Source organism: Athene cunicularia, assembly GCF_003259725.1.
Source record: "Athene cunicularia isolate RWA chromosome 8 unlocalized genomic scaffold, athCun1 chr8_part1, whole genome shotgun sequence".
In the NCBI taxonomy this organism is placed as follows: domain Eukaryota; kingdom Metazoa; phylum Chordata; class Aves; order Strigiformes; family Strigidae; genus Athene; species Athene cunicularia.
The window spans coordinates 4,213,677-4,240,282 of record NW_020799109.1 but is presented as its reverse complement, the minus strand read 5'-3'; the positions used below and the strand labels follow the sequence as shown (position 1 = coordinate 4,240,282).

The 26,606-nt window shown below is 38.0% G+C and overlaps 1 protein-coding gene across 7 annotated transcripts in view; it reads left to right on the top strand.

Moving 5' to 3' along the window:
• Positions 1-26,606, top strand: part of FGGY (FGGY carbohydrate kinase domain containing) — a 291,445-nt gene that overhangs the window by 170,890 nt on the left and 93,949 nt on the right. For all 7 annotated transcript variants that reach the window (XM_026853492.1, XM_026853491.1, XM_026853490.1 and 4 more), the window contains one exon: positions 2,424-2,512. In XM_026853492.1, the coding sequence (XP_026709293.1) occupies positions 2,424-2,512 (89 nt within the window). The remainder of the gene's footprint in view (positions 1-2,423; positions 2,513-26,606) is intronic.

Genomic DNA, 26,606 nt, shown 5'->3' with positions numbered 1-26,606 from the left:
TATTATCAGAATAATTAGGCTGAATGACCTTAGTACTAAACTATGGAGCACCTCTGCATTCACATATATAGTGAAATTTGTAGTGAGTAGCAGCCACATATGTCTAGGAAGTAAGCTAAACTTGAGTGATTAGGAACAGGCATCCAAAGGTTGTGCATTTTATGTTAAAAGGTTGTATGAACTCAGCTGAAATCCAGTATGTTTTAGAAGCTCTTGAAGAACAAAATTCAAAGAAGACAGATTCTTTGCAAGATCCAAACCTAAAAAAAATTTTTTTTTTTTTTTTTTTTTTTTATCCAGTTGCATTTTAGTTTCTGAAATTCATAAATTCCATTTCAGTAACTTTCTAGACTTGTAAGATTTTGGTTGATATCACATAGTATCTGAATGAAGTTATAGAGCCAAAGAGCAGTTTTTAAAATGTAATTTTAATTCAGCTTGTATATTCTTGATACTGCATGTAATTAATTTTTACTCCAGAAAACTGATGGCAGCTTTTAAAATGCAGATAAATTGTCATGTTAGTTATTGACAATTAATAAGTAATTTGGGGAAAAAAAAAAAGAGCTCTGAAAAGAAAAGCATGATTATAAAATTTCTAGACCCTTTGCCAAAATCTGCTCAACGGTGTACCACAGGTTCTTACAAGGTTTTTTGGGATGGGAGGGGGAGGATGACTTGGAGTTGCTGTTGGCAAATCTTAGGCTACTGAGACTCTCTTAGCGTTTAATACTTTTACTTCTCTAAAAAATTATCTGCCTCTGGAATCTTGTACAAGAGTCTTAGCCTGAACTTAAGAAGAGTAGATGAAAAACATGGGACCTGAATGCTAAAAGAAGACAAATAAATCATCCCTCAGATTTCTTGTGTAGAGATGAAGATGCATGTAATTTCCCATCTCATGCACTTCTGAAGTATCTCTCCAACTCTGCCTTAGCCTGCTAGATGCAAGTGTTGACCTAACTTGTGTTATGGCTGAAGCTGTGCCATCTAGCAGGGCTTCATGTCCAAAAGGCCCCAGCTAGGGTTTGCATTTCTAGCAAAACAGCTGTTCTTAAGTGAGAAAACTTCCCACTGTTTCAATTATTTAAAAAGATGGTGGAGGTTTTTAAAGCCATTTTATCTTCCAGTGGAAGTCTGATTTGTGAACCTTGTGGTTGGCAGCACTGGCTTTTGCTTGGTTTTGATATTCTTCAGTTATTTTAATGCACTGAGGCCAGAGGTGGCCATTGGATGGTATTGTTGTATTGCAGGACAGTGATGCTCACACTTTCTGTCACATTGGAACGTCACTCGTGGGAAACTTTCTTCCCATTCATCATCATCTGATACCTGTGGCAAGTGTGGAGATTGTTCTCGTGGAAAAGTAATTTTAAGAATCTGCATTGCTGTCATAAGCTGATATCTGACTGAGCTTTGGAGATAGAAACAAAGAATAGAGCCTGGTCCAGGTGATGTGACTGGCCTCTTCCAATGGACTTCTTGCATTCTGGACCACTAGCTCTCTGCAGAATATAGTGTTGGAAACTCTCTGCAAATGATCTGTCTTGTAGAAGTTTTTTAGGAGGTAGGAAGTGTCACATGGCCATTGGGAGCTTGCAGATATACTTTTAATTGAAGGGTTTTCCTGTAACTGTCTTCAGCTGTTCCCTCAGCTGATGAAATCACACCGAATCTCTTTTCAAATGGAAACTTAGGCACTCATACTGCTTTGGTCTTGTTATGCATTTCAAGGAAGTTTTGCAGAGGGGCAGAGTTTACAAAGATAAGCTTTTGTTAATTGTTCATGTCAATTCATGTGCATGCTGTGATGGCAACTTGTAGGGTTGTAGTGTGGTTTTAAAGCTGATTGTTACTGGTTATTCCAGGCAGTTGAGAGCTCCGGAATGACCCAGCTGTGGAAAAAAGCTTCACTGAAAGCTTACAAGTTCTTTATATTTTCAATCATATTTCAGTCATTTTGAAATAGATTTGAAAGCATTTTTCTTGTGCTCACAGAGATATTTATTTTCTTCCTGTACTTACAATTCAAAAATATTGAATTTTAAATGGTTGATTTTAGAAGGTAGAGCATTCTTCAAGCAAGTATTTTTTGAGAAAGTTTTCTGTTGACTTGGAGACTGCTCTGCCTTGAGCAGCTGACAGGGAACAACTGAGAGAGCCCACGTTATTGATCTGAAACATGTGCCTCCATAAACTCTTCATGGGAAAGTTTTCTTATGATCAGTCTGTGGTGGGGGAAAGGCTCAGTTCTTCAGGCAGTAAATCACTGTAAAGTGAGTAGAGCAGATTGGATGATCAGAATATTTGGTTTGTAGAAATTGTCATTTTTACATAAATGTTAGGTTTTTAAATTGCATTAAAATAAGCACGTGATCATGCCTGGCCTCTAATATCTGCATTTCTACTTTTTTTTTTGTTAGAACTTGAAAGAATCATGCTGGGAGAAGGCAGGCTACTTCTTTGACCTTCCGGATTTCTTATCTTGGAAAGCCACAGGTGTCACTGCAAGGTATGTTAATTATAACAATATGATTTGGTCATCTACGTCTATTTTTTTCTGAATGTTTCTGCTTTAATTCATTTTGACTGGACATGCTGTTGTGTACATCTGTCTGTAATTCAGCCTGCTCCAAAACATCTTGAACCTATCTCCTGCTTCCATTGTGCATTCCTGAACACATTTGTTCCTGTGAGCAGTGTAATTCACAGATACAGTGTGTTGCTACAAGTGTCAGTTAATTGGTATTGTACTCCATTTTGGAACGTAAACATGATTGCTCTAGTTACTGTGAAATATGCTTCTAATAATTCTTTGAAATCTGTTTTCGCTGACAAATTTATGGAATTTTTTGCGAATTGGAAGAAAACACTTCTTTGCCATGTGGGAGGTATCTTGTAAAATCTTGTTTAAAATGTTCACTTCACTGTAAAACACGGCAGCTGTATTGCTCCCCAAAAGCATCCTAGAATATTTGCTGAGCCATTTAACAAACTCCTTTGACAGAACCCCTTTAAAATCTTGGTTGAAGTGACTAGTACCAAGTGAAGCGCTTTTACAGATAAACAAGTCCTTGTGAAAAGTGAGCTTACAGTATTATTTATTTAAAATAAAGTCTTATGGACCAATCACATTCCCAACTCAGTGCAGTTTACGGTTATTTCCATTGCAGTTTGTGGAGGTCAATCTGTGCAAAAATTAGTCTAAAATGAAAACTGTTCACAAATAGTTTTAGTCTCTCCAGGATGGAAGATACCTTCACATCAGACACAATTGTTTTTATTTGAGTGTTCTCTTTCTCCTTACTTAGTCTTTGCGTTCGAGAGCTATTGTTGAGTATCTTCCATTATAGAGCAGGAAAGTGATGTGTTTGACTTGCAAACAAAAAAGGAAAAACCTACAGAAGATTATACTAAAAAGTAGAGCTGACTGAATTTTTACTGGCAAGTTCATTTCCTTAGAAATGACATTTTGATTTTTCCAAAACTTTTTTGATTGTGTTGGTGAATGTTGTAAGGGAGAAAGTAATGTGGGAAGAAGACTTTCTGGACAGTCTTCCCCCACCCTTTGATTGAGAGTCTTCTATTATGGATTAAATAGTTCCTTGTACATCCTTCTTTGCTGTCTTAATGTGCTCCCCAAAATTATCTCATTGTTTTGGCTCTAATGGAATGTTTTATAGGGTAACAAAGGAGGAAGAAAAAGACAGGAAAATAAGGACAAGAAATGTTTTGTTGGTATCAAACCTAATTTTTTTTCCCTTCATCTGCTGTCCCCTGTGCACACCTGTTTCTTGGGAATTTCCTTGTAGTTTGGTGAAGTAAAGTAGTTGGTCCTGCATATGCTCGTAATACTAGGGAAGTGTGAATTTATCAAGTATAAGATTCTTACCACCTTTTCTCCCTTTGAGCACAAAGGAGCCTATTCACAGGGCAAGACACAGTGTTAGTCATTGTGAATCATACATAACTTGGCCCTGATAAAAGAAAGATTTATTTTTTTAAATTTGTTTTGGTGATGGGGATTTTACCAAAATAAATGCAATTCCAAGGGCAGTTTTGTAGGAAAAAGACTTCTGCACTCATTGAACTATTACACTTGCTTCTTTAATTTTTTAGGGGATATTTAAAACATTTTGTATGCATTTAACATTTAAAAACTATGTATAGTCTTTTTGGCTTCAGTGAGATTGTGCAGTGCACAAAGTGAAGTAGTGTGTGAGATCAGGATTTGAAGCATTTGGAAAGCAGTTCTTGATGTGTGTTTCTGAGTATGAACTGGTTAGTCTTTCACCTTTAATTCTGCTGGCTTGAACTGCCTTGTTGCCAGGTTTTTCCCAGTAGATGTATAATAAACAGTCAATGCTTCTCACCTGAAAGATTTGTTAGAAGAGACTCAAACGTATTCTGAGATTTTTACCTACTGTCTTTGAAATTGCTATATATCCAACCTAACAGTGTCCACCAATCAATTGCAAAGGGTAAGTTCCAAATCATTGATTCCCGTTGTCCTTGGAAGATTGTTGCCTGTAATATTCCATATTAAAAATAATTATTTCTCCTTTGGTTTGACAAAAAACCAAATTGAATTGATGACTGACTATTCTGCATTTAAAAAAATGTTACTGACAGCTCTTCAGTTAAACAAATCTAAAACCTTGGAACTTCCCTGCTTCTGTTCCCCAAGGTTGCAGCAATGAGTATTGGTTTTGCCACTTGAATACTCAGTTGTCTTATTTCAGAAATGCTGTTGTGGAGAAGAAGAGTGAGCTGTTTTTTCACAGACACGTTAGCAGTGCTTTTCAGAGGGTCAGCACTTTTACTCATGGTGAGCGTGACTCACTGCTCTCTTCCACCCACCATCTATAACCTCTGATAACTTTTCCTTTATATGGTATTTTGGATAAAGCTATCCTAATAAAATCTAAATGGCTATCTGGTTTAGTTACAGGCTACTGTGTTATGGATGGAGAATTCTTATCAGAGATGCACATCTGCAATTTTATTGTATTTCTGAAGTCTTGTAAAGGGTTACATTGCAGATAAGAATATGACTGAGCTATTAAATTGGGTAGAATTCACACACAAATTTCTCAAAGGTTGTGTGTTTTTAGATCCAGTGTTCTGTTGCAGGGCCACTTTCAATCATAAGCAACTCACTGGAAAATTAGCTAGTCCCGGCTGGATTTACATGATTTAAGACGAGCTGTAACCAAGGAGAGATTAAACCTGTGGAGGAGGGTTTGGAAACATAGGTAAGAATGTCAGGCTGACATTATTGAGGTAGGAATGTCCAACATCATGCTATAAGACACCTCCCAAAATTACCAAACAAACTTGGAACAAACTGAATATTTGTACAGCATAATGTTTTTATATTATTACAATCTAGACATTTTAATAGCCGGGGAAAGTAATGTGTTACCTATAGAGACGTTATCTCGTATAAATGTTGACCCAAATAATTTTCCTGTGGAAATGTTTGTCCAGTCTTTAACTGCTAGCCATCATGACAAGGAAAATGGTGTAACAGAGATGTTTCTTATACTTTCGGGGGATCTTTTCTAAATGACCTCCTTCCAACAGATCTTAGATAATAGGAAGAAATTAATACTCTTATGGTAATTACAGACAGTAAAGTGGAAGTCAAATGTTTGTCATTCATAAAAAACATTTCTGGGAGCCACATAACTAATGCTAGGCTATATCTGTGTGAAAGACTAGTATCTTTTTAATATACAGTATATTTTCAACAGGAAGATACTTTGTCACCTTTTTTTGTTTTGTTGATGAGAAAGAGGCTACTTCCTTGGCTTCTGCACATTTAAATAGCTGACTCTTCATGTTAAGCAGGGATTAAGTCCTTAAAGTTTATTTGTAACCTGTTCCCGTTGCTTATGATTGGGGTTATAGATGGCTCTGTTGCACTCATTGAAATCCAGAGGACTCCTCAGAGGTTAGCAGGGTTTCTGCAGAGTACTCTGAGATGAAGAGAAGTAGAGTCTGATCCATTGCTGAATTCTGGTGATGGAAGTTTGTAATAAAACATTGAAGCTCAGAAGGTCCAAGCGTCTGGGTTCAAGTCTGCTCCGTTATGTCCCCTGTGTGATTTGGAGAAGTGAATTAAATCTACATCTTCAGAGGTGTTTAGGCAGCTGAATACCATTGAGGACTTGATTCTTGTTCATCCCTGTGTTTGTTCTTCATCTGTTAAATTCATGCATACATACACACACTCTTATGAACTTGCTTACTTTTACCACTGTGAGGTATTTCATCGCTGTGGTTAGTGGAGTCCTCACCAAATATTTTATCCAGATAGGCTGGAAACTTTGAAAAGAGAGAAAGTCTGGAAGAGGAGCTTATGTTTAGAGGCACTGTTGAAAAAACAAACTGGTGTGAATTAAATGATTATCTGAAGGATGCCTGCGTCTTTTTAAAGGATTGGGCAATCCTGGCTAGTGAGATGTGGTAACCAGAGCAGCACAGACACCAGATTCTTGGGGCCAGCTGCCCTTCCCTTCCTTCCTAGCCTTGCCATGACTAATGTATACCCTTTGGCTGGGATGCTGGCATTTGGCTTCTTGTTTATATTTTGTGCCTAATTCAGAAGATGCCTGATCTAAAAATTAGGCCCCTGTCTGGAAAGAAAGGGGCTAGGGAGTATTTCAGAAAGCTTTCTTGATTAGCACTGCAGCCCATGTGGCCGTGACAGTATCCTGAATTGCACTCGGGTTTTGTGTCCTGTTTATGAAATGAAACCCAAGACTTCAGGCTTGCAGACTTGTTTGGAGAAATCTCTGGAGAAGGGAGAATTATCTTGAAGGGCTGGTTGGGAGGGATGGTGTTTTTGTGGATTGGACAAACAAAGTACCATGAATTTCTTGTCATGGAGCCAAAAGCAAGTGTCCCTGTGATGGTATCTTTGCCAAATGAGAGAATTCCACTTCCATCAGGCTTTTAATAAATTCAGAACGTGTCCTTTGGAGACTAGTGAGACACAGACTGATCCAGTGTAAGAAAATAGAAAACGTATAGCTGTAAAAGTTATCAGGACTGTGAAGGGCAGGTGCAATGCAGGCCGTTACTGTTAAATTTTATTTTTCTAATTTAAAAACGACATGTCCTTGAGTCCACAGAGTAATCTGAAAGAGTTCTGTGTGCTAAATAAGAAAATTGTTAGCAGGTCTCGTTAATGTTAGCCAGGAAGCACACAGGCAAACAGGAAGCTTTAGCTATTGTTATTGTACAAATGCCCTTTACAAAATATTAGCAAAAGAAGCTTAATGTGTTTTCCACAAGAACAGGAGCCCTTCATAGTGTCTAACTGTATCTGCACAGTGAAGAAAAACTCATTGTCCCTTTCCAACAGCTTTGACATACATTGAGACATTGCATTTGAGAGACTTGCATTCAGATCTTCAAATATTTACTACTTCGATTTTTTTTTTTTTTTTGGTGAAAGATGTTAGGATTGTTAATTAGCTGTGACAGTATCTAGCTCTTAGTTTTCTATTGTGTTCATTTGCTGCTAAAATAAAAAGTCAGCTAGGTCAGTATAGAAAAGGATTGGGGGCAGGCGCAGTAGTAGATGTATTACTGGCAACCTGCCACAGAGACAGTGAACTCTGAGCCAACCATGAAGTCATTTTGAACTCAGGGAGTCTCACTAATCCAGGGCGATATGTCTTAATTTGACAAAGCAAAGGCTGCTTGATAAGCAACCCCCGCTAGAAATGCTGCTTAAGGGGGGTGTTTGTAAGTTTAGATTGTGGATGAGAAATGTGGTGATATGAAAGGAATCATCTTGTATTCAGGTTCTTACTCCCCCAAGCCCAAAGGCAGGCTTGGCTCTGGTCTCCCCTGCAGTTCGGGCTGTGCAGTGGCTTGATGTGAAATTTGAGAAACATATGTAGTTTTCTATTTCAGGAAAATGATCTCAGGGATTGAATGTGTGTTTTGTTGGCTGTTAAGCTCTGATCTTGCCTAGTGTGGTAGTTTGAGAGTGTGTGTGTATAGATGAGAGAGTGTGTGTGTGTGTTAAAAAAAAAAAAAAAAAAAAAGAGTTCATATATTCATTGCTTTCAAAGGTCTTATTTCTTCAGTCTCAAAATGCAACATCCTACATCATAAGAAGCCTCTTAAATAAATATACTATGCACATCAGAAAATGTTTCTGTCTTTTATTTTTCCATAATGGTCATTAACATTTACTTGAGCTGATGAGTGGTACACACAGAAAGTTTTCCATCGAAGCAAAGGAGCTGTGTTTAAACAACCCTTTCATTGTTGATCCTGTGCAGAAGCAATATATATATGAACACTGTAATTATTAGCTTCTCCGAGAGTCAGATAATAATCTCCCCTTAATAAAGTTTGTAGAGATGACTAGGAGTCTTTGAGATCCAGCTTACTGACGTGCTAACTAATGGTGGGACTGGATAACGGTGCTTCAGTGGAGCTGGGGCTGGGGCTGGGGGGAGGAGTAGTGAAGCAGGGCAGAAACCACAGAGGACCTTGTTGTCTTTCAGTTCTCTTCATCTCTTTTCAAGTCATCTCGGTTCTCTTCAGATATAGGCTGGGTGTTCAAAGGGTGTGTGTTTCTTTTGCATTAGCTTCTGTGAACGCCATCAGGGATTGGACCCTCATGGTACAAAGCATGTTATAAACAATCTGTCATCTTCTTTGAACTCTTCCTTATGTGAAACGCCATGGAAAGACCCATGCAAAGCCCTTGTCCCTTGTGAGATTTGGTCTCTGTTCAGCAAGAGCTATGTAACAGTTGTTTTCTTGCATAAATTTGAACCAGATAAGAAAATAGCCATGTTTATGAACTCCTGGGTCATTTACAGCCCCAGCAGTGTTTCAGTGTGCACATATATAATGCATGTATTCACAGTAAATTCTTAAAAAACCACCCCCTGAAAACAATAACATTCCAGGAGTGTTCTCATCCAGTGAAGGAAAAGAAAGCTATGTAGCATGAAGTCTGTGCATTGTATGTGTACATATAGTGCTTGAAAGTATTAAAGCTCACTTAAATTTATTATTCCATAAGGAGCTCTTTCTTCTTTTTGCCCTTTTTTTTTTAAAAAAAAAAAAAAGCCCTACTCTTCTGTGATATCTTGCATACGAAAGAGTCTTAATAATTCATCCTTAAAATGCTGCTCTTAAGAAAGTGGCATTATTATTTTATAGGTGGGAAAGGAGCCGTATAATTTGAAGGGTAATGTTCTTCAAAATGTTTACCTGGGCATCCAGCTTTCTTTCTAACTTGCAGTGAGAATTAGGTGTCCTATTCCATAGCCATTTTCACAGATCACACTATAAATTATTTATTCTGGACTGATTCTTCCAAACAAATGCTTTTCACTACTAGAGTGTTCCTCCTATCCCTTTCTCCGTAATACATGGCTGTAGCAACAGTCTTGGCCTGGAAGGCAGTTTACTTACATGTTTGCTTTATTTTTGTTGGCTGGCTATCTAAATCTGTTTAATGTTAAAAACTTTCACTGGAAATTCTCATCGTGCCTTAGGATGACACTGATGGTGTCAGGATTGATTTACATTATCTCTTTAAAGTAGCATTAGCTTACATAGGACTTTTTCTCTTATTTGTTTTAGCATTCGCATTATCCAGAGGGGAGCCTTTTAACTGTGAAATGTAAATAACCTGACAACGAAGACTTCAAAAGAAAATGATTCTTTGTCTGTGGCAGTGATACCTATTTTACCATCTCCATAACCTTTAAAATAGTGTATTTTATGCTTGACCTGTCATCTGCCTATAAAAATAATCTTAGATCAATGATACAGTGCTTTCAAGAATATGTCTAAAGAAAGAGACACTTCTACATGTATGTTCTTTCATTTTGTCATTGTGGTAGACCATCTGCTGCTTTAACTATAAGTAAGATCTGGTTATTGATTTGGTGTAAGTGCTTGGCTCTTCCTTCTCCTTACACTGAGATAGCAATTTTACTGTAGCTTGCAAATTGATGTTGCCAGATAGTGAGCCTGATATTTATATAAATATATAATGTGTTATATGAAATCACCAAGGATTTGGTTTTTTCCTTCCCCTGTTCTTTATTCCAGTGCCATTCCATTAAGCTGCTCATTAGATGAAAGGTTGTAATTCAGTCGTCAGTGGATGAAATTTATATGTACTTAGGGAATCAAAGACATTCCAAGAAAGATTGTTTATTTTCTTACTACCTTCTTTAATTAAATTTCGATGGTAGGATTCTGAGTGACTTGAGAGAAGCAGATGAAGCAATAATGATTGCAGTGTGATACAGCAAAGATGACTGAAGTTATGCTCATTGGTTGTCAGACCCTGCGTGCATAGGAAACTTAATTCTCCTGTGGATAGGATAGTTGAAATTTCAGATTCCACCACAGCTCTTAATTTTATTTTAAAGTGAAGGTGGGAAGTTTTCTATTTTATCTTGTATTATCACCTGGCTTCAGATAATATTTGGATTTTATATATATATATATATATATATATATATAATTGGCTCAGATTGCTCACATGCAGCTTTAAATTGCCTCTGGAGCTGCTAATCTAAGTTAAAAGCTGGTTTTGTCCACTTTATTTTAGTTCAAGTGCTCTATCTCAGATTTGTCAGCCTGAGTTATGAGCTTGCGCATGTTCTGCATTATAGATGTATGTTTGTACTCTCCTGAGTGGGAATTTGGATACAGGCATTCCTCAGAGAGCCTGTCCCTGGGTTACCCGATGGTTTGCAGTCAGCTCAGAGCCCCAGAGCTGTGGCTCTCCTGCCATCACACCCAGGGTCTGCATGCCAGTGGCTGTTAAGAGTAGAAGGGAAGCTCTGGAAGGTGGCCTAACAATTGCTTCTAGTACCCACACACAAGGAATTTTTGTCAAAGTAGGAAAGAAAGTAGGAAAGCCTTTCATACTGCAGAAGTTGATGGGGCAAAACTTACCTGAGAATGTGCAAAAAGATATGCCTGTTATTCAAAACCTTCCTTGCCCCTAAAACCCACTTGCATTTATGCACATGTAGTACACATTGTTAGGATGAAGGAAGTAACTCCAACTTTCATTGTCTGTAGTTTCAAACTTACAACTTTGAAAGATATTTTCCTCTCCTTCCAACCTCATCTTCCAAGGTTAGCTCATTCTTCTGAGGGTTGAGGCTGGATCTGCACAATAAGGTGGTTTTATATTTAATTAAAAGTGATGAGAGGGGGAGAACATGCCACAGATACACAGAAAACTGTTTTCCTGTAGTTTCCATCGTCTGAGATTCCTTCCATGAAACTCTACTTGGGAGTTTCTGATGGTGATCTGTCATCATACATAAAATACCTAATACAGGCTGTTTTGATAAAAAAGCAGTATTATTATATAATTTTACTTTAAAGAAAAAAATTGAGTGTCGCTTCCTGTCTTAATGGAAAAAGTAGGTGTGATGTCCTTAATTCCTTGAACCAGCATCTGTATGTGGGGGTACTGCTGCATAATGCTTTCATCTCCCTATAAAGAGGGGAAAATGAGGAATGTGTAAGAGCACAATACCCCGTTGACACCTTTTCTTTGTGTTTGTCCCATCCCCTGCAGTTTTTGGCCTCCCTTCTTCTGTCCCCCAAGCTCGGTGGGCATGCATCTGCAGTCTGGGTTTGGAAAGAACAGGTGATATAGTCTCCTTAATGGTATATTTCATACGTCATATTGGGTGATGCTCAAAGACAAATCCACGTATCTCAAAGACAAATCAGAGTTCTTCAGTGTTCACCATTCCTCGTGCTGATGGCCCAGTACCACCAGGTATGAATATAATGGGAGAGCTCTCTGGAGAGATTCCAGTTTGTTTTGGACTTCCTGGGTTTGTATTCTTTGTCCTGTAGCAACTCTTCATTTTGTGTATAAGGACAGTTCATAAACAGATGTTGAATCTCAACATGGTGCCTGAAATTTCCTGCTATTTCTGACCTGTCTGTAACAACACAGACAATCCTTCCTTACATCGCTTAGCTCCACTGGTAAACTATTTAAGTAAATTTCTTCTGAAGTCTTTCGCATTTTGTCTATTTAAGTGTGGATCAAAGGAAAGTTATATCTACTAAATATGTTCAGAGTCCAGAGATTTCTAATTGCCTAGCCTGTCAAGAGACATATTAATTAATTAAAGTAGATGCTCATTTAATTTGGCACAAAGAGAATAATAGGGAGAGAAAGGAGAAGGGAGAGTAAAAAGAATGATGTCCAAAATAACAGCACAAACTACCTTGTAATTATGATACCTGCTGTGCTGATGGAAATCACTTCAGGCTGACCTCTAAGGCTTTGTCCTCGATCTTGTTTACTTCTTGGTTTATCTGAAAGGGCCTCTATTTGTGTGTGTGTATGCACACATGTGTGCATAAAATAGGGAATACGGTTTTACCTTATTAAATTTGAAACTCTGCTTGGAGGAATATTGCTCAAGAAAACCACATCAGGCCAAGCTTTTGAAAATGCAAACTGGTTTAGAGAAAGCATTTTAATATATTGAAGCCTGAAGCCATCTACCTCTGCTCCGAGAGCTCTACCTGAAAACTTCCAGGGCTGAATAATTTAAGGTTTGGGGTTTTTTAATCTTTCTGCAAGAAATACTAGTCTGATGTTTTATTTTCTTAAAGTCTGAACTCCACATAATTTTTTTTTCAGAACTGTTTATCCTCACTCCAGACATGAACCTTGGAAAGGTGGCAGAAAAAACAAACAGCTGCTGTGTTTTTGGGCAGTCTGCATTCCTTTAAACTCTCTGAGATCAGACTTGTGCTGAGATTTTCAAATTATTTGTCCTAGGGCTTAACCACTTTCACTCCTGCTTAAAAGTCAGTGAGTTTGCCATACTGGTGCTTGTGAGAGCTGTCATGCAGAGCCTTAATGATTCAAGAACTATGAATATATGATGTGTTCTTAGGGCTTTTTATTATTGTTTCATTCCAACTTCACCTACCTCCCTAATCATCTTTCCATTTTTGGACTCCAACCTTTTTTTAAACTTAAGCATTTTGCTTAAGGTATTTTAGGGAATTTTGTTTTCATTTTGGTTTTGGGATAAATTTGATACATATAAAAATGTTATTAATGGACCACGGTGGAGGTAATAAAAAAGACTGTCACATTCCCAAGACCCAGGTTTGGAAATTATCTTCTCCAAGTGTGGGTTTCTTTCCTTCACAGGTGGGAGAGAGGAAGGTGAGCCACTGGTCCTGTGGCAGTGTTTTGTGCCCTCTTGGTGAGGTCTCCAAAATATGTTCTATGGAGCTTGACTTTAGAGGTGGAAGAGTCAGGACAATGTGGGCTTGTGTGGTGAACTACTAAAAGCATGTTTATGGTCAGGGCCTTCATGTGGGTTTGCCTGTCAGCAAGAGGTGAAGGTGCTGCTTCCACTCGTGCCTTATAAGTAGCCTAAATCCCTCGCTTTCCAATTCATGGAACTTCCTTGAGTAAAGGGCTTGGTTGTGCCAGATCACTCTTTTTGTGATATGGGCTAAATACATTAGGCAGAATGCGGAGACCAAACATGTGTTTACTAGCAACTAGAGTTAATGGAAAAACAAAGCAGTCAATCCAATTCTGAAGCGCTTTCCAGTTAACCATGTTCATTCTTTTCTTTGGGCCTTCTTCCAGCAAAGCACTTAGGCACGTGCTTAAAGTTAAAGCACGTGCTTAAGTGCTTTGCTGGTCTGGGTCCTTTATTTGCTATCCAAGAGTGTTGGTATGAACAGGCTGTTGGTTGTATGAATGTTTGGGGAACTGTTCTTCTTACACTGTTCGTTTCTCTCTGAATCTGTTGTCCACTTACAGCCCAGAAAAGGTACTTTGTGATTTCAGTAGGACACATATAATGATTTGCAACAGTCTGCAGTTTATTGATTGAGATTAATTGGCACCAGAAGAAATTGTTTATTTGGAAAAATCAAGGTCAGTTCACCCAGAGAAGCTTTCATCTTATGTCTTGCTCCAGCTGAGAGATATGACTGGCAGCACTTGTCATACAACAGGAGCATCTTCACACAGTACTGTAGATTTAGCCCATGGTATGACATGTTACTCCTTTTTCCAGAAAATTCTCTTTAAGTAACTGCTGCTCTTGAGGTGCCACTTGTGTTACTTTTTGACCTGGAGGTAGATTTGTTTGTTTGTTTCTTTCTTTCTGTTTTTCATTACTGCAGTCCAGAGTTGCATATCTCTGATTACTGCAGGACAGCAGGTCTTGTGCTGTCCCTCCTCCTCATTCTCACACCCTTCATGGCAAGTCAGGACAGGAGAACTCACCTAAATTCAGACCTGAGGATTTATTTCTGTCTGCGTCTTGCAGCAGTGAAAGCTGGCCGTTCACCTCTGGAGCCATCTTAGAACATCAGTGAGTTAATTTTCTTTGTGCTTTTTATTTTTATTGTCAAGGTGCAAACCACTTTATACTAAGGAAAATGGCTTAATTTTGCAGGATGTACAGCCTGATATTGCTGGATGAGGCTGTACAGCCTAATTATTGACTTAATTGCTGGCATTAGTAAGGACAATCTACAGAGTAAGTCAAGCACAATCCTGCAGTTGCTTATGCAAACAAGTGACATATAAATGTTCCAGTTGACGTCAAAGACACTATTGGTTCAGGTCAGGTTATTCACACCTAAGCCTTTGTAGAACCAAGCTCATAGATAAATAGTAGTTTGCAAAATTGCATTTAAAAATTTGTTCTTAATTTGTCTTACATAAAAATGTATAGAGTTTCTCTGAAGCGTGACCTTTTTAATTCCACACTAAATTTGGTAAAATGCAGAAATGTAGAAATTATTTCCTTTTTTAAAATTTTCATTAAAAAGAAAGTATTAAAGAGGGAATAAAGCATTCTTTATTTTTCAGGCAGCTAGCATAGGGATGTTGAATTAACTTTTAGTGTAATCTTCTCTGTGCTTGCAGCAATTGCAAGTGTATTTTCTGCAAGTATTGCAGTATAATTCAAGTATCAAGAAAGAGAAAGACAGATATTTTAGTCTTGTTAGAACTGCATGAAAGGGTTCATTAGAGTTTAGAACAGTGGTAAACTCCACCCTTCTGGTTCAACCGTCACCTTTCACAGTGTTTAGTGTAAGGCAAGCTGGGGCATTGCCTGCCTTACCTGGGAGGGTTAGCTGTCTCTGAGAGAGCTGCAGATCTTCATTCCCAGATGAAGTTGTTTTTAAGATTTAAATGAATGTAAAAACCATTGATGTCCGCCGTTCTTGTATAACAGGCTATTAGAAGAGTAACGTCTTCCTTGTAGCCACTTTTCCTAGAAGCCATGGGTTGATTTGTTTGATTATAACAAATCAAAGTGGAGGTTCATTTTGTCCAGTCCCTTCTTTTACAATGGCAGCAGTAATTGTTTCAGAGGTAAAAAAGGAGGGAAGAATCCTAGAATTGACATGTTAACATCCTTCTGGAGATAGTTATTTTAGAGAATGCTCAGCTAATGATGGTTTATATTCCCTTATATTATTTTTCTCATTATTATGAGTAGGAGCAGTCCAGATATCCATGTAATGTAATCTTTTCTTCTTTTTTTAAAATCTGTTAAGGTTTTGGTCCCAGCAATACCCATACCCTTTTTCAATTGCTTGTTTTGTTTGAAATGTCTTTATGGCTGTATTCTGAGGAATAATGACATCTGATTTATCTACTCTGTAGCCTTCCTTATTTTCTCTGTTGACCTCCAATCCCCCTCTCTTATGATGTAAATAAGATTGTTTTTTCTTTCATACTTTATGGAAATTTATGTATGCTTTCACTCACTTCTGTTACCTGTTTCAGAACTCCTTGTGGTTCTACTTAGTGGGGTTTTCTTTCTTTGGTTTACGAAGTCACACATTTATCCAAATAATACTGTCGACGTTGCTTTTTGAGATTTGCTCAAAAATTTACCCGTTTTTACATGAATACACTTCCAAAGGACTCACATCATTATTACTGTTATCAAATGTACTCTAGAAGTGCGTGCTCTGGTACTATCATTTAAAAGATTTAAATACAAGTATACAATACAGCATATGATGTATGTGGAACAAACCATCTTGCTTTTCCTTTGATTTAAATGCCTTACTTTAGAATCTAACCATCAAAAATGGTTTTAAAAATTGATACTAATGACTGTAAATTTCGAACAAATGTATCTAGTGTTGGGGAATGATTTAAGATTTTTAGAGTACGCATTGACCAAACTGATCTTTGTGACAGGAGGTAACAACACACCTCATTGCCTGTGTAGGAATCTCTAACATGCATCTTTGATTCAGGTGCACATGGCAGCCAAATCCTGCTGTCCTAACTCGGGTAAGACTTGAAGTGGTTTGCCTGAGTAAAGGAGGGAGGGCTCAATATTAGAGTTTAGCATGTGAAATAGGATCAGTCTGCATCAAAATTTAGTTATTAAAACTTTCTTTTATTGCAGTGTTTTTGGCAATTTTCCTGCTTCTGTTCTGGTTTCACTTAGGCTTCGTCTGGCCACAAGTGCATGACGGCCTAGGTTCCAGTTCAGCATAGTCTGACTAAGCTGGTAAAAACTCCCATTAACTCTACTGACATTTCTTCAGGACTTTATACTCGCACATATGCTCAAGTACTGTGCTAAATTACCCTCTCAAAAGTTTTGATGTTAAGAATAGATACATTATTTACTCCAGAATTAGTAAAATGTGTCTTTATAGTGAACTTATGGGGAGATTTCTGGACTAATAGTTCTCTCTGTCCGGATATCAGTGTTAGGATTGTAAGAGTGGCTTTTTTCTCATCACTCTAATTCTACTCAATTATATGAAACCAGCATAAACCACATCATGAACTGTAGCATTGCTCATGTAGAGATTTGCTTTACTAGTCAGTGTATGGAATGGCAGCATCCATATGGCTGCTGGCCAGACATTGCCCTCAGCATCATGTCACACTTTCTAAACCACTGGAAGAGAGTCCAGAACACTTCCTAAGTCTTTGTGCTCCCTAAACATGGATATTGGTGGAGCATGTTCCACATTTACTTTTCATACAATAGAAGGTTAAAGCATCATGGAGCTAATAACTACCATCTTCCTATACCCTGCTGATGCCAGCCCTGTCGAATAATAAAGCCTGTTGTAATATAGCTAAGAGATGTGGGGATATGTGTGGCCATGTGATGGCCAGTACTGAAGCCCCAACTGGTACTGACAGATGTGTTAGGTGATGCCCACGTGGATGTGAGGAGTGGTGTGCTGCTGTTATTGTACTAGGAGAAATTTATGTTGCTGAAGGGAATAATGCCACTATCAAAAGCCATATGGTGGTGAGGGAGCTTGCCTGAAACCTGACCTTTTTCTGTTACCTGTAGTCTTTGCTTAATCTTTTGCCTAACTTCATCAAGTGTTTGGTGAAGTTTTGAACTGTGGTAAATTTGCTCGAGATCAGACTTCAAGAGGAAAGCTGTATACTGGCTCTGTATAGGGATACTTTCAGTTTTAATTGTGTAATAGTTTTAACTGCCTGAAGAAGGTAACAGGAGAAGATATGTGTTTTTTTAAATACAAGCTCTTAATTAAAATAGGTATTTGACTTCCTACTGCAGAGTGGTTAGCTTGAAATAGTATGTTTTTCTGAATAAATTGAACTGAAACACTGCTGATGTTGCATAATGGCAGGAGGTATGTCCAGAGGGCAGGCTGCTGGGCTGGAGCAGCTAGATATGTGGGCTTTATTTCCAGTTTTGCTTTTCATTTGTCTTGTCATTTTGGGATTATTTTTATAACCTCTCCTCTGCTTATTAAGCTTTTAAAACTTACAGTGAATTTGATTTCATATATGTGCACTCTTCTTGTTACTCTCATATCTAAAGGTTTAGACTAGCTGTGCATAGGAAGATTTTTAGGTATGTGCAGCATCATAGTATCTGAATGGTGTCTTTCTGCCTGGATCTCAGGACTGAGTCTCTGCAGTTCAAGATTCAATTCAGGGGTCTGAATGAGGTTTACTCTTTGACCCTTGGCCAAGTCACTCAATTTCTTTTGCCTCTGTTTGCCATCTTTTAAGGGAATGGATTAATATTTCCAATCCCACATGCTATGTCTGATTTGTCTAGACAATACATTTTTGTGTCTAGGACTGTGTCTCATTATGTGTTTTTCAACAATGCTGAAGACAATGGGCTTGAATCTTGGTTGGGTGTCTGTAATATAATACAGAATGAAATTAATAAAAAAGCAAGCAGTCTGCTGACTGTTTGCTTCCCCTTGCCTCATGACATGGTGAGGCGTATGTGGGTGGATAAAATATTCTTATTTTGTACTTTCTGGTCCAACTCAACGTGTTTAGTTAAATGTATCCCCAGTATGAATCCACTGAAATTACTGGATGTACTCAAGGGATTAATCTGACTTGATATGTTGCACTTGAGATGGGTGGTTCCCTTCAGGTCTGATGACATAACTTCTAGGAAAACTGAATTTAAGAGTCTAAGTCTTTAAATCTTTTGATAGTGTGTTCCTAAAGAGAAACACACTTTTTTAATTGTATGTTGTTACAAATAGTAAAAGAAACATAATCTCATTGTAGTTAGTGTGACTTATCTGTTGTATGACTTTTTTTTGACATTTGCAGTGTTTGAAGCATTTATTTGTATTTCTTAAAGGACAGGTTTAAATAGATTACAGCAAACAATTACAGACAGGTACCTTCTCTCTATCCAAAGTAAATATCTGTATGTGTATAAATATGTGTGTGTATTTATGCAAAAGTAAAACATGACAGTTTTCTTACAATACTCATATATCATGTACTCTGGCGAGATGTACAAAAATTACGTTTTTAAGGTACCTTATCCAACACGGCACTTTATTTATGTGTGTCAATCCTTAGAGGCTGAGTGTCACAAGTGGTTTTCCCAACAGTCTGTCATTAAGTTTGAGGTTTATCATATAATACAACATGAGTCTTGTACCTCTTCTGGAGTGCAGGAAACATCTACACTTTATATTTCTGAAGAGACTTCTGTGCTGGTTGTGGTGGTAATTGGAGGTCACTCTTAACTCTGGTTGGGGTGGTCAGTAGGTTGTTACCAGAGTTTAAAGCACTTCGCTGCTTTGAAACCTTGTGTTGCTATGTAGTCTTTTTTTTTTTTTTTTTTTTCTCCTTTCAAACTGGCACCCAGGGTTTAAATATAACATGGAATCTTGTCAGGGAGTGGCTGCAATCAGAGGATATTAATTATAGATGTGGGTGTAGAAAATTGCAAATGTGAATTGTATTTTTCATACAATAAAATCTATCCCTTCAAATAAGCAACATATTTGCTTAGAAAATTCTGCAATTTAAAAAACCAGCTGAAAACGTCCTAAGTGTTACAGTATGAACACCAAATACTAGAGTGAGGTTTGAGTTAATTACTCCCTTTTCCCTTTTACAGAAATAATTCGAACTTTTTGATTTCTATAAAGAAATACTTTCTTCCCTGCTCACTGATTGTTGCTAAGGGCTGTGAGTGGGACTTCAACACACACGCATGGTGGTATGTGCTCAGAAGAGTCGAGTCCTGCTTCTACGTGCTGTGTCCTGACAAAAGACCTAAAAGCCCATGGTAATACGTTGGCCTTAGAATGCTTCCTCTTGTTGAGGTCCTGGGAAAAATCTGCAAGGAAGCTATGTCGTGGTTGCACAAGGAATTGGTTTTTGGTTTTTTTCTTCTTGCATATTATTGAGAACTTACAGAATACTGAAATGGGGCTGGCCAGCAAGTGGGCATGGAGACAATATTTGTGAAATGTGCTTAGCTGGTGCTTTTCTTCACCTGGTGCAACCTTTGACAGAGTTGGAGCTCCTGCTTACTGCAAGAGAAAACCAGTCGTGGCTGCTGCCCGGGGACAGCTGCCCTTTGAGGCAGAGACCATTTTTGTGTTTGGATCTGTAGCATGGGTATCCCTGAGCAGTGGTGAAATCTGATCTGATACCTCACAAGAAACTCTCCATTTCACCTCAGTGGAAACTGGGCAAACCCCGTTACCCCTTACAGCCCCATGCACATCCTTGCCTGATAAATAAGTTTTGAAGTACTGCTGTAGTGCCTGTGTCTGTCGGTCAGAGATTTGGTGGATACCAGCCCCTCAAGGGCTGCGGGGTAGCTGCTGTTCCCCAAGAGCCTTCCCATTGCCTCAAAAGAGTACATAACTCTTTCATGGACTGTGCTTTGGCAGGGAGATTTACGATGAGGAAGGGAGACCTGTTTAACATTTTTAAATAAAAGCTGTGCCACTAGTTGAGTGAGACTTCTGACTTTCCAGATGTGAGGCCAACAGAGCTGCTGAATACAAATTCACATATTTTTAAACCAAAATTTAGTCTTGTTGATTGTGAAGGAGTCTGTTAGGACCATACAAGTTCACTGAGACAGCAGTGTTCAGAAAAAATTGAAAGAATAGTCTATCTGGTCAAATACTTTGAACACGGATTTTTGAAGATAAACTATGAAATCTTTAGGCCAAATGTAGGACTTCAGTATATATCTTTTTTTTCAGCAACAGGCTTGAAAAGGTTTGGAAAGGTATTATCCATCACCAGATGCCAGTATCCTCATTAACTTCAGTGAATCCATCTTATAGGTCACGAGCTGTTCACTGTCCTTTGGGTTGGTGACTGTGGATTGGTATCTTCTACCAAATTTACACACTTCTAGTAAAAAGAAATCTTTTCTACTAAAACTTTATTTTTTGGAACTGAAGAGTTATTTTCTGAGATTCAGTTTTTCTCATGGTGAATTCAATACTGATGATGTTTAAAATAAGATTAAAAAAAGGAAAATCCAAATAATTTTTGAAACATTAACTCTTTAAGGTTTTAAGGGTCAGATCTGGAGTTTAATCCTATTTCACCTGTGAAATATGACAAAATTGCCACTGACCTTAGTGTTAAGAAATACTGGCATTTCATTGCATCATACAGAAGGAAGGAATTTCATCCTAGAATTTTTTATATATATTTATATATAAAATATTTATATTATACATATTTTTTTTTTCCTTTTCAGTTTTGGTGAAGATTTCAAAATAGAGAGAAAGCTTTGCTTTTGCTGTGATATTTAACTGTTTAAAAAAATCTAAATGGCAGTCAGACTACTTTTTATTGATAAATACATGTTATCTGGAGCACAGAAAGGGTGAAGCTAGTAGAATTGCTAACGCTGATTACTTGCTATCTTTATTGGCTTGGTTTAAGTCCTCAGACATGCAAAGACTGAAAGTCGAGGCCTCCAAGTGCAACTGGTATGTGTCTGCTAGTTGTCCCAAACAGGCTTCCCCACCTGTCTCTTTTTTTTTTTTTTTTTTTTTTTTTGGCATGTTTAATGTTTTGTTAGAAGAAGAAAACCCTTCTCGGGCAAGAGTCATGTTGCACTGCTGTACTGAGACAATGGGTTTGGGCAGGCAGGAATTTCATAGGCTTTGGGTCAAAGGCAATAATAATAAAAAATGGTGTGTTGTAAATATTAGGAACTTGGGATTTGCACAGTTGGATGGATGGAACAGACCCTGACATGTTTTGGTTTGTGTACATGCAATTAAAGAGCTGTTGAATAGGTGAAATGACTAAAATGCAGACACAGTGTATGTGAAATAGAGCACACCCAGACTTACTCGGCCCTGTGGTTTAAAACTAATCTGTGCGAGAGATCTACTGTAGTAACTGAGTGACAACAGGTGCAGCTCTTACTCCGCTGTGAGCTCAACCCACCGCTCTTTGATTCTTTTTAGCAAATGCTTAACATGGGCAGCATCTCATACATTTTAGAGGCTTCAAAACTAAATGACTAGGTGTCATATTCTTTCTCCTATTATCTGAGATTTGTTCCCTTAGGACAAATTGCCCCCTTCTTTTCCAGGTTGCCCCAAAACAACCGAATACACCGGACAGGCAGAGACATTGGTGTGACAGGTATAAATACCAGCAGTGAATGTGGATGTAATAATCTGGTTCTATTTCAAAGGTCATGTATTAAAGTATATGGCATTAGGCATAATGGAGCAGAGATAATTACGAGTTTCTTTCTGCTCTCTGATAACCTCTGCTGTATTTCAGGCTCTTGCAGTACCAGTGCCCCATTCTGTTTAACATAAAGCTTGGATGCTGGGAGTATGTGTGCTTTGTCTTAATTTTTTTGTCTGGAACATTTTTGCAAAAACCACAGGCATATCTGTGACTGTGTTAGAGCAGTGAATTGCTCGTTTTTGTAAAAAGCCTCAGGACTGTGGGGTGCATAATTTGGGAGGACACTGACAGCTTGGTCCAGATGTCAGTATGTGGAGAAGTTCACTTGAACAGAACCTAAGCTCTGGTTTTCAGTTTGAGTTCAAAATCTGTTTTAAATTTGAAGTTTGCAGAACAAAAGGAAAAACATGTTTGATGTTGTGACAGTCACACTCCATTGTTTCAGGTCTCCTTCTTGCCTTCAGAACGTCATACAGCTTTCTCAGTTCTTGATTCTTTGTAGCTTTAAATAAATCAGGGCAACAGACCACAGAGTTACTTTATCCTACCACACGCTATTTCTTTTGGGACCTAACTGTACCCTGTCCTGGCTTCTGTAAGATTTAGCTCTGGTACAGTCTTCAGCAGGTGCACTTGGTTTTAGTCATCCCCACCAAGTCACTCTCAGTATGACAGCCACGTTGCAAGAACATTTTTCATGGAAGTGATACACTGAATATACTTTGTGATTAAACTGTTATGCTGTTAATGATGCCTGTAAAATTAATTATGTTAATGAGTTTTAATTCATTTCTGACCAGTTAGAATGAATTAAGCAGATCCCTCCAAGACCATAAGTACTCTGCCTTTAAAGCTGGTAGCTGACTCATTCTAGTATTGTACCAACCCTCTTGAATAGAAAACCATATATAAATACCTTATGGGATCACTTTTCAGGGGAAAACCCTTTCTTTTAGTAACTATCATCGTTAATAGGAGTTTTATATTAAACCATACTCAAAAGTAGGATGACTTCCAGAAGAATGCTGCAGTTACAGAATACACCTCAAATTGTCTTTCGTTGTCAAAGTTAGCAAGTATTCTCCCAGACAGGGCAGAATCTCTGCAGAGCTGGGAGCCATGTCCTTGCTTGCTCTATCCCTTCTGGAGTGTGGGAGATGGTGTCAGCAAGAACAGACCAAAGCGTAAAGCTCTGGCAACTCTTAAGTAGGTGTGGAGAAGATTTTTGTGACCTTTATCTTTTAGATACATTTTTATGCAGGTTAACTAAGACTGTACAGTGTTTCCCTTTTTTTTGATGAGTGTATCTGATTTCATTCTCTCCAAGAAGTACAACAGAGTAAGCAATAATACTCAGAATGGGTAGACGATGCAGGAGGAGCCACATATAAACTAACTTTGGGCACCTGTATTGCTTTGGCCATGAGTCTAGTTGCCCTGGATCCTTTTGAAGGTTAGTGGGGCCAAATCATTGCTTCCAGACAGCATTTAGGAATTATCAATGTGTGCCTAATCCCTACAGACTCCCTGAACCTCATGGTTTACTCACAAGGACCTAATGCTGGTGGGTTTTTCAGAATACTGAGATTCTAGTCATACAGGACTTCAGCACGTCTGTAGTCAGTCTTCGGCAAGAGATGTGCAAAACCTCAAGAGCCAGACAGTAATAGGAAGGATTGTGTAATATTCTGTGCCCAGCCAAATCTACTTTGTAATGAATGTGGCAGGGGTTTTTTTTCTGGAGGCTCTTGGATGCAAGTAGGATCCTATAGTTCTTTGTAGACTAGAATTTATAACAAACTCTAAACATAATCCTGTTCCTGTTGAAAATCTGGTTTAAATAAAAAAATTCCATGCAAAAGGGTTGTTTTCTCCAGTAAGAGTATTCTAAGCAAAACTTTTTGTTCAGAACAGAGAAAGGAAATCTTTCATTTCATTGTATTGGGAACATGCTTGAGGAAAACAAACTTCAAATTCATGGTATTTCAGCCTAGCTAAATATGTCATGTGCTACTGAGGAGTTCTGCACCGTATCTGCTCAAGTCCTGCATTAGATGAGGCAGTTGCCTAGATGATTGCCTATTAACTCAGCACCTTTGAACCCAGTTGATCCTGGTAGTAAAGTAAGGGGAACATTTGCTTCAATCCATCTGGTTCATCCAGCTTCAGCTAGTGCAAGTCTGGTGTTTATGGCCAAATAATTGAGGCAGTACTGCCAAATGGTTCAGAAAAGGGGATTATACCACAGTGAGTATCAGTACTGTTTCTGTTTAATGTTTGGCCTTCATCTCATAAATTTAGAAGTTGCTGAGAAATACAAAATTTTCTAATAGTTGAGGCTTTCTTTGTAGGTGTAATGATTTGGTTCCTCACCTTCCTCTTTACCATAATGTCTTTTTGGATACAGTTTTTCCATGTTCATGCTATCACTTTCTCAGGGTGATGCTCTGGAGGAGAATTTTCAAGTGACTTCCCAAAAGCTAATATATATCTATGCCATTTGTATTCAAAGGTGAAAAAACATGAATCAACTGCTCTCTCTACACATGCATACAGCTCTCTAGGATATACAAATTGAGCAGCTATGTTTAATTCTTAGAGCACTTCATCAGGTATGTGGCAGGGATTTGAGTTCAACACATCCCTGTTCTTTTGAAGCATGTAGTGAAGTTAATCTGTCATTACAGGCATCCCAGAGAAATCCTTTTTTTCTTGAACTGTTATCTAAGAGACCAGAATGTCTTTCTGCAGTATATTACTTACTCATAAATATTAAGGATTTATATAAAGCTATATTGTTCAATTAAACATCTACTTTTTATGGGGCAGTTGAGTGGCAGCAATGATGGAACGAGGAGCTTAAATTCCAGAGAAGTGTAAATGCTCAGACTGCATTTACAACAAGCATTTTGAGGTTCTCGTGGCCATGAAAATAAAAAGCTACCAGTGTAATAGGTTAGTATTTTAGCCTGGAGTTGAGGTTGGTCTTCATATCAGATCTGCTAGTTAATTCACTTGAGAAGAACTGTCCTCCAACAGTTCATGTTGTCTATATTGTGTTAAAATTGAACCAGAAATCATTTATTTATATTTTTTTTGTAAGCACTTTGCATTTATAAATCTACAAAAGCAGGATGAAAATGCTCACAGCCCCATTATTGTTTCATACTAGAGTATGTTCAGTCCAACCAGATCCAGTAAGAGAGCTCCGATACACTGGAACTCAGTGGACTGGCAAGGGCTGCTCTGTCTCCATCCACATTGTTTCGGTGGGCCTATAGACATGATGTGGTGTTCCTCAGCGTGGGCTGTATAGAAGAATTGGCCCCTGTTTAAAATATGCTCTTTGGAGTCCAGCAAGACAGCTCCGGTTTCTCTTTGGGTTAAGCGTGGAGACTCAGAGCGAGTTGCTTTGTGATCTCTGAAAGTGAGGAGCCATGACATTTAGCTCTCATCCTTAGAGCATTTTTCAGAGTGTGGCAATAGTTCATAGCATTGATCTAATTAGAAAAATACATGTTCTGTTCTGATGATAACTTGTTATGATTTGGTATTTACCATATTTGGGAAAACTTGATGCATTATTGTTTCACGCTTTATGTCTAAATTTTTCCTAAAGTGATGAAATGAGCTTTATTTCCAATACCTTTTTTTTTTTTTTTTTTTTTTTTTTTTCCCCCTTTTAATGAGAGGTTTGAGCTGATTTGGGAAAATGTTTATTTTTTTTCCCAGTGTTTTCTTCAGCCTAGAATTTATTTATTTATTCGCTCAGTTTTTGTCAAAGGTCCTAATTAGATTTCCATGACTGGCTTTTAAATCCTTGGAAATTGGAATTTCCTATATCATTATCATTATCATTGCTGTAGTTACAGGTGCTTTTCTGCTTTTCTGTTTTCAAACTATACACTTAATTGTAATTGTCTGATCTATTAACATGTTTTTTTAAAAATGGGGAGAGGGTGGGGTGTTAAAGTTGTTTGAAGAGTAACCTTGAAATAATCTCCACAGTATTTGTAATGATATAAAGTTATGTCTATTTCTTTTTTTTCCCCAAAATGTGTAATGTTAATAAATTCCCTCATTACAAAGACAAAACAAAGCACCTTGCTAAACAGTGGGATTGTGAATGAACATCACCATTCCAAAAAGAATAGAATGAAATGAAACATGATGCATTTAAAATACACATTTCTGTCCTGGATGAGATGGGAGTATGGGGAGACCATATAATCATCCAATCTTCTGCTCAGTGTCATGTAAGAGGATTTACACCAAGGACAGTGCCTTTAGCTGTCCCACCCCGTGAGAATCCTGCTCTCACTTGTACATCCTTGGTTCTCATAAACCCCCAAACCATGGTGAAACTAGAGTTCCAGATAGTTTTCCAGCTGTGTGGAAAGGCTCTTTGTGTTGTTCTTTGGCTTTATTGTGTGTACACTATCCGTGAGGAGAAACCTTAACTTTGATTTGTAAATAGTAAATAAAAATAGCTTTTCTATTTCTGTCCTGTTTGCTGATTTCTTACTTAGTTTCTGCTACTATGTTTTAATGGAGGTGAGGCACTCACTGTTGCTTTGTTTGTGAGGTATTTCTATATAAA